The sequence below is a fragment of the Agelaius phoeniceus genome, chromosome 5 (genome assembly GCF_051311805.1).
Source record: "Agelaius phoeniceus isolate bAgePho1 chromosome 5, bAgePho1.hap1, whole genome shotgun sequence".
NCBI classification, from domain to species: domain Eukaryota; kingdom Metazoa; phylum Chordata; class Aves; order Passeriformes; family Icteridae; genus Agelaius; species Agelaius phoeniceus.
Window position 1 is genome coordinate 2,543,978 of NC_135269.1, and position 13,820 is coordinate 2,557,797.

At 37.8% G+C, this 13,820-nt stretch overlaps 2 protein-coding genes across 3 annotated transcripts in view; one reads left to right on the plus strand and one right to left on the minus strand.

Moving 5' to 3' along the window:
• PLCZ1 (phospholipase C zeta 1) overlaps positions 1-3,917 on the plus strand; it is a 45,293-nt gene extending 41,376 nt beyond the window's left edge. For both annotated transcript variants that reach the window (XM_054632138.2, XM_054632137.2), the window contains exons 12-13: positions 325-474; positions 3,835-3,917. In XM_054632138.2, the coding sequence (XP_054488113.1) occupies positions 325-474; positions 3,835-3,917 (233 nt within the window). The remainder of the gene's footprint in view (positions 1-324; positions 475-3,834) is intronic.
• Positions 3,140-13,820, minus strand: part of PIK3C2G (phosphatidylinositol-4-phosphate 3-kinase catalytic subunit type 2 gamma) — a 202,528-nt gene continuing 191,847 nt past the window's right edge. The window contains exons 31-32 of the mRNA XM_077178127.1: positions 13,408-13,533; positions 3,140-8,023 (exon numbers count right to left, since the gene is read on the minus strand). Coding sequence (XP_077034242.1) covers positions 7,871-8,023; positions 13,408-13,533 — 279 coding nt within the window. The 3' untranslated portion in view covers positions 3,140-7,870. The remainder of the gene's footprint in view (positions 8,024-13,407; positions 13,534-13,820) is intronic.

Below are 13,820 nucleotides of genomic sequence, written 5' to 3' on the forward strand. Positions count from 1 at the left end.
ATTTATTCACTGTGAAAGGAGAAGCTTTGGCAAAAGCATGAAACTGGTACGGCTATAGGAAAATTTAGGTTGAGCAGTTCTTAACTTGGCTATCCTTGGCCAACTTTGCTCTCTTTTAAGGGATGATACCAACTGTCTTAGGCTTTTGCACCTCCACAGTCAGTGGGAGTCTGGTTATTTATTTAAATGGGCACAGATATCTAGGGAAAAAGAATGACTCTTTACCAGTTCAGACTAGTGATAGCAGGTGCAATAATTTCGTTACTGAGTAGAAAAAAAAAAAGAAATCACATTTGAATCCTGTTTCTTTTCTCTTTTCCTTAGCTTTGTGCCCTAAATGGAATGAAACCTTCTCTTTCAACATCCAAGTTCCAGAGCTGGCAATGATACGCTTCTGTGTGGAGGATGAGGTGTCTCTGGTCAACAAGGAGTTCCTTGGCCAATACACTTTACCTGTGATGTGCCTGAATACAGGTAATACTTTTATGTCAACCATCTATAACAGCTTAAAAAAATCTGCAAAATTCCAAGCTTAGCTTTTTACTGTAGCATTGAGAGAGTACAGCATCATGCCTGTTTTCTAGAGGGAGATTGTGTAACTAAATGAATACATGGCACTCTCTGTTTTTTGAACTAATTGTATTCTCTGGATGCAAATCCATGATGTTGAAATCAAAGCAGTATTAATGACAGGTGATTATTCCCACTGCAGTATTCCATTCTAGATGGAAACTGCTCAGGTGGTATTTTAATTCATTGCAAGAAGTGAGTCTAGTCAGAATGCTATGAAGGCAGCAGTTTTGTGCAATTCCTACTCAGATAAGTTCAAAACTCAATACCGAATTAAAACAAAACAAACCACCAAAACTCCCTCAGGTAACCTATTTCCAACTTTTCAGAGTGGAGAACAATGGTTATAAATTAGAAAAAAGATGGCATTTTTCTTGCTGGAGTTTCTTTTTTTAAGCCAGTAGAGTTCCTGGAACCTTTGTAATGAATAGGCTGAACATAAAGAGCAGACACAGAAGTCAATAGGCCAAGGAGAAAGGCTTATGTAAAATGGCTGTTTACTACACTGGCTTTCCAAAGCTATTTCTGACAAAACAAACAGCTTTTATTAGAGAATAAAGATGGGAAGGCAAAACACTGGAGCTGGCAACAGGCACTGAGCTATTTTATTAAGCTTAACAGGTTTTTAAATGGCTTTTTTTCCCCTCGTGTTTGGAAGTCATAAAGCTGCTTGTGATTCTTAGTTGAGGTTGAGGAGTTATACAAGAACAAAGACATTACTCTTAGAGCTCAGTTGTTTTTCTACAACATAAATTTTTACACTGATAACCTTTTACTTTCCTTTTATTTGTATACTTCTGGATAATGAAAGAAAACCCACCAATTCACAATGTCTGAGACAAATTCAATTATCAGGCACTGCTGCTTACAAGTGCTTGTAAAATTATTAATTGAGGCTTTTTTTAAGTACAAATTTTCAGTGTGGCTTAATGTCTCTAAATGATTAATTTTGGTCACAAATGAGATATTCATATTTTGGAAAAGTAAGAGCAGTAGATTTTTGAGGAAATATTTCCAGTGGAGTAATTCAAAATGCTAGGGAATGAGTTTAGGTACAAAAACTATAATTGATGCCAAACAAATTGCCCCTTAACACAACATTAAAAAAAAAGTAATTTGCCATCAGGTTGCCCAGAGGCCATTAATAAAATGCTTCTATGATGTGAAATGATAAATAATTTCAAAATTTATTGCAAGCATTTATTGAAATGCTTGCCATTGAGACCTCTGAAACCTGGTCTGGAACAATGGTTTTGCTTTAGGTACTCAGGTTCTCTAAACAGGGAAATGGGAAAATAATGTTCTTGCAGAGGTAAGAAGACAAGGGAAGAACTGCCTAAAATGCTGAAGGGTGAGCTAGGATTTCAGTCTTAGTCTTCAGCACTCCAATTGCTTTAATCTGCGCTACAGGACTGTCCCTCAGTCCCCAGGATTTGTATCCCTGAGGTGTCCCTGAGGGCAAGTTTCTTCCAAAAGTTGAGCAGTGCTTACATCTTTTTTATTTTCTTTGTCAGGTTGTGGGAAAAAGTTGTGCCATTTCCTCCCTCCTCTGCATTTTCTTTTGAAAGGATTCAAACCTAAATCCATACTGCCTTCCTTTCCCCAGCAACAGACTCCCAACTACTTGTAGACTCTACTGGGGAGGAATGTTTGCTGTCCAGCTGTAGCAGAATTTGATTTTCCATGTAGTGATTATGTAGCTATACTCAGAGGGGCTGAAATTGAGAAAAATTCACAACCTGGGTGGTTAAAGGCAAATAGGAGGGGAGTACTCTGTTACAGTCCCTGTGCCAATGAATCTGCCATGGAGAATGCTAATACAGGACAGGAACTCAATTATTACCTCTATTATCATGGGATCCTTCAGTAGTTAATTATTTAATGCAAAATAGAACAATTTCAATTAAAAAAAAAAGTTTTACTTCTTTCAGGACACTTCGTAGAATATTCTCTTGATAGGGGCTAGAACAAAACACACAAGTCTTCCGAAATTAATCTTAGTCCTTGGATAGGAAATCAACCAAGCCTTCCACATATTGTGTGCATGCCTTAAAAACTGATCTCAAATGAAAAGTGTCAGAAACCAGCTTTAATATCTGCTGCCCAGAATCTGAACCTTAAATACCAGAGGAACTTATGTGTAATATGACAGAACAAGGGGAAATGGCCTCAAGCTGTGCCAGGGAAGGTTCAGTTGGACATCAGGGAGAATTTTGCCACTGGAAGTGTTGTTCAGCACTAGAAAGGGCTTCTCAAGAGAGGAGGTGGAATCACCATCCCTGAAGGTGTTCAAGAAACAACTGGATGTGGAACTTAGTGCCACACTCTGGTTCACAAGGTGAAGCCTAAACAATTTTAGGCTTTAAGCCTAAACAATTTTATGATCCTGTATAAAAGAAACAAGAAATTCCAAACCCAGGTAAATGTGGGCCCCAAAGACTCCACAGGCATCCAGACACACCTAAAGAGGGACTTTGACAACTGCAGTTTTGAAAACACAGATGCTGATACAAAACAGAGACTTACTGAAATAGCTGGAGTTATATATACATAGATAGAATACAGAATATTTTTTAATCAAAAGTGACATTGTTTATTATTATGAAATAATGGACATTTAGTCATATAAAGCCATACAGGCTGGGGTTTTAAAGAAGAGATTGTTTTGTTTTCTAAGCAGGTAAGTGAATTATGTTTGAAATTGAGAACTACAGCTTCTCCAAATGCTTCAACCAGCTAGAAGAACACTTTGTTTCTGATGGCATGACTTATCTCTAATAAAGTGAATTACTCATATGAAATCAACTTTTTAAGATGTCATGGCAGAAGATGTTACACTTCATTTTTTTTCTGACTCAGCTGGACAGTGCACAGCTGCTGTAACACCGTTCTGTAGGTGCCCTCACTTCTGTTTCACATGCTGATTTCATTTGCTATCAGAACAATGTGTGCAGCACCTAACCTTGGGTATTACATTGTAACCTTTGCCCATGTTTAAATATCACTTGGCTAAAAACACACTGGAATTTTTCACTCTGTCACTAAAAATACCAGAATCTAAATACTATATATATATATATATATATATATATATAGGAAGAAACAGCACAAATGGTGTTTAGGTGCTGTATAATTTCATTTTATTTTAAAGAGCTATTTAGAGAATCATAAATTATGCCTTATCTGCGTAGATGATCATAAAACCACTCCATTATAATCTGTGCTTGTGGTTAATACACTAATAAGGTGTCATTGTATTTCCAGGTTACCGTAACATTCCACTGATGTCCAAATATGGAACCAGGCTGAAATCTGCATCGCTGTTTGCTCATGTTTGGTTCTATTAGTGATGTTCTGCAGAAGAAATTGTTCTGGGGGATTGTCCCCTGCTTCAATAAAGTAGCATTTCTGGCTTTCCAAGAGCCCAGCGGCCCGATTTCCAGACTGGCACATTCTCAATGATTTTGTGAAGCCAGTGGGACTTTGATGGAAGGGATGTTCTGGATAAAGGCTACTATCCTTGGCCATATGGCTATTTTTCTGTAGGGGAAGACTGAGTTTGAGAAAACCTAAGGAGCTTTGAAATGCACAAGTGTTGAAAAATCCCAGCTCTACAGAGATGAGAGGTGTTTTAAAAGATTTTATTCCATTATCAGTCTTGTAGAAGAGTGAGACATGAGATGTAAAACTCAATGCCATTCTATCAGAAGCCACCCTATTTCCTGCTTACAATACCTTATAAAGGTTTTTCAGCCTATTAGCTTTTGCCACGCAATGCTGCTAATACTTTTAACCCAAATCATCTATTTTTTTATCCTAAGTGGTCTTGCTGCAATGCATCTTTCACAGTTCTAATTCTCCAAAATATCTGGTCTTTTTGCAAGGCCATCTTTTGAAACTTGTTTCTAGTTCAATCTCTCTCTCAACAATGTAATCTCTATTCCATGGCCTTCCTAAGTCAGCGCACTTTATCTCAGAGTTTGCACACAGAGATGTACAAGTCAGGTTTTGAGAATCCTTTACAGATCCATTTCTCATGCATGGGACCTGATGAGATACATCCACAGGTCCTGAGGGAACTGGCCTAAGCTGCTATCCATCATACTTGGGAAGTCATGGGAAGCCAGGGAAGTTCCCACTGATTGAAAAAGGGGAAAATAGCTCACATTTGCTATCAAAAACAGCACTGAGGAGGTGATTTTACCCTCCCCCTCTGCTCTCAGGAGATCCCAACTGGAATGTTGCATTCAGCTCTGGGGCCCCCAACACAAGAAAGATGTTGATTTTTTGGGGTGAGTCCAGAGCAGGGTCATGAAAATGGTCAGAGGTGTGGAGCACCTCTGCTGTGAGGAAAGGTTGAGAGGATTGGAGCTGTTCAGCCCAGAGAAGAAAAGGCTCCAGGGAGACCTTATAGAACCTTCCAGTAGAAGGGCACATAGATTGGACAAGGGTGGATGGTTTTAAACTGAAAGAAGGTTAGTTTAATTGGATATTAGGAAGAAATTATTTTCTGTGGGGGTGGTGAGGCCGTGGCACAGGTTTCCAGAGAAGTTGTGGACTCCTCATCCTTGGAAGTGTCTAAGGCCTGTTGGATGGGGCTCTGAGCAACCTACAAAGTGTTTCTGGCAATGGCAGGGGTTGGAATGAGATGATCTTTAAGATCCCTTCCAACCCAAGCCATTCTGTGATTCTATTATTCTCTCATTATTTAGAAACAATTCATAAATGCTGAGTAGTTTTGGATATTTTTAAAATTCACTTAATGTCACTTGGAACAAATTTCAAATTTATGATTAATTATTGAGTGAGAATGATAGTCCAATATATATGAGAGATCATGCTAATTTTTAGGATATGAGGATGTGAAATGGACCTTTATATTTGTATTGAACAAAATTTTTTACCATTGTACCTTTTCAAGGGAACAGGAAAAATTACACATGCAACCTTCCCTTTAAATTTGTAAAAAGTGGGTTCTGATTGGGCTATTCCTCTTTAGTGCCCACTGTCATTTTCTTACCTGAAAAAATAGTTTTGAGGAAAAAAAAGTACTTCTTAAAATCATAAAAAATCATATGCTAGCACTGGTACCTTTCCTTAGCTTAGTCTTGAACCTGCTGCTGCTAAAGGAAGATAAAAAATTCATGGGCTGGTTTGTAAAGAACCATGTTCCTCCTAGGAACACGGAGCTCAGGAAACACAGTACTCTGAGGAGAGCCAGAGAATTTTAGAAAAAGCCAGGGTTGATTATATGTGTGTGAAGATCCATGAGGACACCTTCTTGCCTACCAGAGCTATCTTTAGTTCTTGTCCATAAGACACAATTTTTCATTTTCCTTTCAGAACTGAAGTACTGTTGGCCTTCCACAGGACTACAGACTAATGGCAGATTTGTTAATTACACAATTAATGGCAGATTTGTTACTCAAATATTATTTTTTTTAATAAAAAGGATGTTATATTGACAAGTTCCTTTAATATCAAACACTATGGCTTAAGTTTGCAGACCGTTCTGATAATGCGTTGTAATGCTTTTTTTATTTATTGTTATTCTAATGCTGTTTTATTTAATGTTGTTCTAAAATGGAAAATCAGGGCATGTGGTAAACAAGGGTTAGAAAATGTCGCAGGAAATAGCACTATTAGAAAATTGCATTATAGTTTTAATAAGGAAACTGAGACAGTAGACTAAGAGGAATCTAAAATCAATATTGAACTGTTAGGTCAGGTAATTTGGTAACTTTGTAAGCTGCTCTCAGAGTGTTTTCTGTGCTTGAATGACAAGGCACTTGATATGTTTCCCAGGAGAGCCTACAGCATAAAATTTCGGTGTCCAGATCTTTGTAGTGATGATATTCTGTGTGCCAGCCAATGTCCCTTGCATGTGGTAAATATTTTACAGTTTCTTACAGTTCTGAATAGACTAATAATATTAATATTCAAACAGAGTTCCCCTCACCTCCCCCTACTGAGGAGGATCTTAGCGCACCAGTTTGACTGGGGAAAGAATTTTCAGATAAAACCTGATTTAGTCCATTGGTTTGATCTGAGAAAAACTCCAGCTTATTTAATTTCCTAGCTAACAGTCCAAGCCCCACTTCAGAGCTTTATACAGCTTTATATCCTGAAGACTGATGTAAATGTCCTTTGGGAGAAGAAGGCAATTACCTTCACTTCTGGGATTATAACCCCTCTGTTGACCAGTTTTCCACCTGGTAGGAGAAATGTCAGATCTGTCCAGTATATGGTAATTTAAAATTTACAGCAGATCAGATCACAAATCAACACATCTCCTGTGCCTTAAAAATGTGCCCCTGGCCCTGGAAAGGTTTATTTACATGGTCAGTGGGTCTGGCAACAATGGACAGTTCACGGTGGCTGCTCACATGCCAAATGCTTAAAGATGTGCTTAAGTGCTTCCTCAAATTAGAGAAAAACAGAGCCCATAATTAGCATCTGTGAACTTAAAGGAACCACCCATGTTCATTATTTAATAGATCAACATATATTTTATAGCCCTGAGGTCTATTCAATGCATGTATTGACTTGAGACCCTTATGCAGCACAGGAGTGCAATGTGGGAAGACTGCTGAACAAATATCTGTGGTATCATGATCTTCAATAAATCCCCCACTGAAAGCTCACATTCAATATATTCTCCTTATTCATGAACATTAGCTTTTCCCTTCTTCTTTACTCACACCAATGACCAAGTTACATCTGTTTCTTGGATGTCAGAATAAAAGAAACAATGACATATATTAATGACAAATTAATATCCTGGATTAAATGTTACATTGTATCAAAACTTTTAAAGTTCTTAAAAAACCAAAGTATTGATTGGGTAAGATTTAATGTGAAATTTGCTGGACATCTGAAATATACATGAAATATATAAACCATCCCATGGATTTCTGGTGAAATCACAGGCAGTGATGATAATTACAGCATTATCAGCATTGTTTCAACACAGTCAGTGGAATAAATGGGCGAAGAATGAGCCCCCACACACTGATGTGTACAGGATTCAGTATTTTTACAGTACTATTTAATATTAACAAAACCAAGCCCTTCATTGCTGTATAAGCAGTTTCTGCATGTTGCTAGGATGTGATTCCTTAAACTAACACTAGCAGGAATCTGTGGCACTTCTAAGACAACAGCCTAATGGTTAGAAATGTTAGGATATATGCTCAGCAGATGACTGCCTATTCTCAAGGGCAACTGAGACAAAATGTACCCTGGGAAATGAGATAAAGAAACATTAGTGGGCAAATAATTGAATCATCTTGGAGAACATTTAAATTACACTGTTTCCCAGTGGGTACCACTTTTCTTCATTGAACTGGACACTGCTCAGTTGAATGTTAACAGCTCCCACAAATGCTCCTTTGCTTTTCACCACAAGCTTCAGGACACGGCCTTGGAGCTCTGGGACTCTGTCATAGACAATCTGAAATCATACACAGTGAAACAGAATAAAACACACAAATTTGTTAATTTATGTAACAGGCAAAGCACTTCAGTGCAGCACACAGGATGATGATTAATCCAATTTTGTGATAATTGCTTTAAACTTCTATCCAGAATAGTAAGTTATTAACCATGAGCCAAATTCAGTTAACTTAGTAAATTTACCTCAGAAATACATTTGACCTTGTCTCATTCATTTAAAGAGATTTTACCTTAAAATCACGAGCTTAGGCTTGTGAGATCTCATTATTTTAAAATAAATATTATTTCAAATCATTAAATTACATACTAATTGTTATATACAATATAATAATATACTATATATAATTATATATATCTTATACAATTATTAGATACATATACCAGATATAATATACACAGTATAATATATATAAAATACATATAATTTAAAATATATATTATGTTATATGATTATATATATTATTATTATATATTATGTGTTAAATATATGTTATAAATATATGTTATCTGTTATGTGTTATCTATAATATATATACACTATATTATATAGTATATATATAATATCTATTTAAAATTATATATAATACATATTATATAGTATATATTATATATCAATATATAATATTGATATATATAATACATAATATATAATATTTAACATAATATTATATATACACTATATATCATTATATATTATATATACTATGTTGTATATATATTATATATTATATAGTCTATATATTTTATCTATATTATAATATAGATAAAATATTACATAATAATATTAAAAATTATTATTTTAGAATAAATCTGGAACCTGTCTTGAGCAATGCTTGAGAGAAAAAAAAATCAGTATTCATAATTTTCCCTGTGAAAACTGGAAAAGATTAGACCCAGTTCAGCAAATGGAAGTTACTAAATTTAGATGTTTCTGATACTCCAGAAGTGCTGTTGATACTTCTCAAAATAAATGAGACAGTAATTTAGTATCTCTTAAAAAATTACTAATGCCTATAAATTTAAAATAGCTTTTAAATTACCTTAATGCTCTGAGAACACACTGGGATTAAGTATGAAATTATAATGGTGTATTTTTTGAATTAAAAAAAAACCCCAAACAATCTGGAGCAATAACCTAACAAAAGTCATCTGCACTCAGAACAGATTCCCATGCTTCAGTCTCTGCATCAATAAAATCTGCTGACTGAAGTGCCTGTGAGGTGACAAAATGTGAGGGAATGCTCTCAGTGCAGGCCTGAAAGGTAAACTCCCTTAAAAGAAGTCCATTTAAGCTATAATTTGTATGGCTGGAAATGTTTTTGCTGTTTTAGTAGCAGTGGAAAAACCCTTTAAGTTTTAATCTCTCTGTGCTGTTTGAAAAGCAAATGTGGTGACATTCTCTCACTTCAGGACAATGGGAAACTGAAACTGCCTAAAAAAGGCATTTTTCTGCTTGGATTTTCTATGGAATCTGTACCCAAGGCACTGCTGGGGAGGAGGAAAGCAGACTGAGCCCCTCCAGCTTGGATCTCTGTGGCTGGACTGCTGAACCCCCTCTATACTTCCACTTCCAACTGCAGGAATTTCACAGGGAGCATGGAATGGACAGGACACCAGGCAACTCTCACAGAAAGCACCAACAAGACCAAGAAAGGTCTTGCCAGGGGATTAACATTTCCTTTTCCATTTAAAAACCTTTGGAAATAGTAGTTTGGGATGGCTAGCATGAAATTGGCACCTGGTGCTTTTTGGTTTTCATGTTTACTGCACCTATTTTGCCAAATTGTCTGTGAATTACAAATTTCACAGCTTCTTTTTCACTCACTGAAATAAAAGTGAGATGATGAAGAAAATCTGAAAAGCAAGGACAGGCAGAGTAAGCATAATACAATTTAGAATAAATCTGTGATCTGACACTGAGGCGATGCTAATGTTACCAAAGAAAGCTGCCTTGTTTTTTACCAATATATTAAAGGTACCAGCTGTTGCTTTAAATCACCAAAAACTACACATATCATCTGTAAATGCTAAGAAACTGAACTGGGGTAATGAACAACTTTTAATCTTTGGCCAAAAAGAGCCTTTAATCTTTGAGCAATGCAACTTTTGCAGTGCAGGGTGGGTGGTTTTCAAATGATCCCAGTAAACTGTTACTAAAATGGTATTGCAAATTCAGCTGGAGCAAGGTATATAATATTATCAGGATGGAGGGACAGAAGAAAGGTCTGGAGAAGGCTGAATTAGAGTGGATTAGTGGATAAAAAAAAATAATTAGTGGATAAAACAAATGCCACCTGCCAGAGTTTGGGAACAGTTAAGTCCTGAAATGACAGTGCAGTGAGAATATTTGCCTGCTTTTTACATAGATAGATCAGATGGAGGTGAGTTATGTGTGGCCATGCAGTGAACCAGTGGGACAGTTAGGGCTGGAATTCAACTGCTCCTGGCTCCAAAAAAGAGAAACACTGTTGACCTACAGGAGTCTAATGACATTTTAATCACAAATGAGGGACAGTTGCTTCTCCTTAGGTAGCCATGGCACAGTTCCTAGATTTGGTAATTAATCCAAGGTAGTTTTGATGCATGGTGCTGAGGGAGTGGCCATGGCTCCTGGTGCAGTTCCCCTCCTCCCTTTCCATCACACTGACTGGGGCTGCTCTGCCTTCATTTTCTCTTTGTATTATTCCATTTCTCTGTATTATTCCTCTTCTTCTCCCCCACCACTTAATCCAATATAACATTTCCTACTGTGAATGCTACAAATTCCAAAATCCAGATACAGGCGCAGGAGAAAAGGACTTGTTTGCTAAAAGCCACTCCAAAACATTTGCTGTAACTCATTTTATTGCCAGCCCTCCTGGACCTTCGCATCTTCACTCTCACACACGAATAAAAAACAAACATAAAAAGCAGTTTTGCAATGTTGATAATTTGCTGTAGGCAGTCATAAGCAATAGAAGTACAAAACTAAAATCAAAAATACCCAAGAGAAGCACATTTCAGATTTTTCTCAGTCTGGAACAAAGAAAGAAATTAATATACAGCTTCCTTCCAGCCATTTGGATTTAATAAAAACTTATGAACTCATAAAAAAGGCTACAACATTTCTGTACACAGTGTTTTGGACAGTAACTAACTTAAGAGACAGCTGACTTATATTTTTAGTACTTTTTCTTCCCTGGGGCGGCTTCTGCCTCAGTCTACCAGCCTTGGATAGAAAATGCATCCAGAATGACATCACATATGGAGGAGCAGAGCTGCTAAAGCACAGGCATCGGGTTGGAAATGGCCAGGTTCAGTGGAACCATATGTCCCCACTGTGATTAGCACTTCCCAGTGAAAAAGATTGAGCATCTGGGAAGGAGGTTCTCAGTTTTGATTAAGGACATTAAAGTTTTCATGGAATTTCTTTTAATGGTGGTGGAATACTTGTTAACCACAATTAAATCTCCTCCCAGTGACTACTGACTGACTGCAGACAGGATTTTGGATTTCATTGCATTCAAAAGGATCTAAGTACAATTTGAAAGATAATTGTCTTCCAGCGTTGCTGGCTTGCTCTTATCTGTTGCCCATTTTGGATACCTTACAATGAATGTTATGATATAATTGTATTATGTTCCTTTGCTTTAAATGTCCTTTAAATGTAAAGGAATTTCTTTAGACAGATTAATTAGATTCATTCCACTCTGATAGCAAAAAAAAAAAAAAAAAAAAAAAAGAAAGAACAAAAAAATAAAGCCTACTTCCTTGTTATTCCACTGCAGTACTGTGGGGAGGGAAATTTGCCTCAGCTGTGAGCAGCAATACTACTCAGGGAGACTTCTTACAGAATGCTGGAAGTCATCAGTGTAAGCAGGCAACTTTTGTAATTAACAGATGTGGGAAAGGAGAAATATTAGAACTCCAGGAGTGAGAAACTAAGAGATAAGCACTCAGACTCTGCTGACTAACCTAAGTTTTATCATATCTTATCTGTGAAACAGGGTGGAGTGGTAATATTTTCCATGCCTTCTACTTCATAGCCTGCTGAAAGAGCATTTGTAAATTACTTTGAGATCTTTAGGAGATTTGTTACATGCAATAATTATAATCTCCAATCCCACCTACTGTTTCAATCTCATCTGCCCTTACAAATGAACACACTTTATACCACTTCCCATTCTGCCATAAATGTTTCTCCATACAAATGTTTCCTTTCACCCCAGAGGCATAAGCACTTCAGTGGTGTGTGAAATAATCATATATAGCTGTGAACTGATGGCATTTTAACATAAAAAGAACCTGGCTATTTATTCTTGTGTTATCATTTAGGACAGTGACAACCAATTTTCAAATGTTAATTTGAATAACAGCAACCATTCAATTAATACTTTCCATGCTATTGTGCATATCTGCATTCAGAACTGCTGGGTTATGGTGCAATGATGCTTGGCCTCATTTGGCTAACATGTAACTGTGGTTATGGGGTGAGACAGAGCGCTGTGAACAATCCAGCTGCTTTCCTGAAGAGAGAGGCTTAAAAGACACTGTTTCACTTCTGAGAAAGGTGCAAAACAGACAGTTGTCCCTTTTTGTGATACATTCCTTCATTTTGGTCATCCTCATTGCTAAAATGCTGTATTGTTGTTTTATTTCAAGAGTGGGCAAAGCAAATAAAACAAGTTGCACCTGTGTGGGTTATGGGTGACCTGCTGGGAAGGACCTGGGGGTCCTGGTGGGCAACAGGCTGTCCATGAGCCAGCAGTGTGCCCTCATGGCCAAAAAGGGTCCTGGGGTGCATTAGGAAAAGCACTGACAGCAGGTTGAGGGGGGTGATCCTGCCTCTAACCAGCCCCAGTGAGGCACATCTGGAGAGCTGTGTCCAGCTCTGGGCTCAACAGACCCAGAAAAGCAGGGCACTCCTGGAGTGAGTCCAGGGAAGGGCTGTGGAGATGGTGAGGCACTGGAGCATCTCTCTCATGAGAAAAAGCTGAGTGATCTGGGCCTGTTCACCCTGGAAAAGAGACAGCTGAGAGGGAGCCTCATCCAGGTCTGCCAGTGTCCACAGGAAAAGCTCAAGGGATGCACCAGGCTCTGCTCTGCAGGGCCCAGAATGGGACAGGAGGCAACAGGAGGAACAGATACCCAGGAAGGTTCACCTGAACATGAGGAAGAACTTCCATGTGCAGTGATTGAGTACTGGAACAGATTGTCCAGAGTGGGTGTGGAGTGTCCTTATTGGAGATATCCCATCTGGGCACACTGCTGTGCCATGTGCTCTGGGATGGCCCTGCTGGAGCTGGGAGGTGGCACCAGGTGCCCACTGTGGGCCCTTCCAGCCTGACCCATTCTGGGATTCTGTGAAACAAGAAAGGGTGGAAGGAAGTGAAGGGAACTCACAAGTTCATTGAAAGTAGGGTCAGAGCCTTTTGGAGCTGTCCTTGTTTTCCTTCGACTGACCTCTCCAGGGTCTGGCAGAAGATAAAATTCAGCATGTGCACTTGGGGCAGAGCCATCTGGGAGGTGCTGGAAAACAAGAAGGTCACAAATATGAATGCCCACGTTGTAGCAAAGAAAACAAATAAAAAAGCACCAAATGATATCTTGGCTTTTAGTAGACACAGAAACAAGTTACATTCTCAAGTATTCTCTGGGCTAAATTGGAGTGCTAGTGGAATAACAAGAATTATTAGAATTCAGCTTAAAATAGAATCAGGAAAATAAAAATTAAAATATACAAAGACAAGGTAAAATTGTCTATCTTTAATATTTACATTCTGATGGAAAAACCCTTAAGCCTCAATCTACCCTAA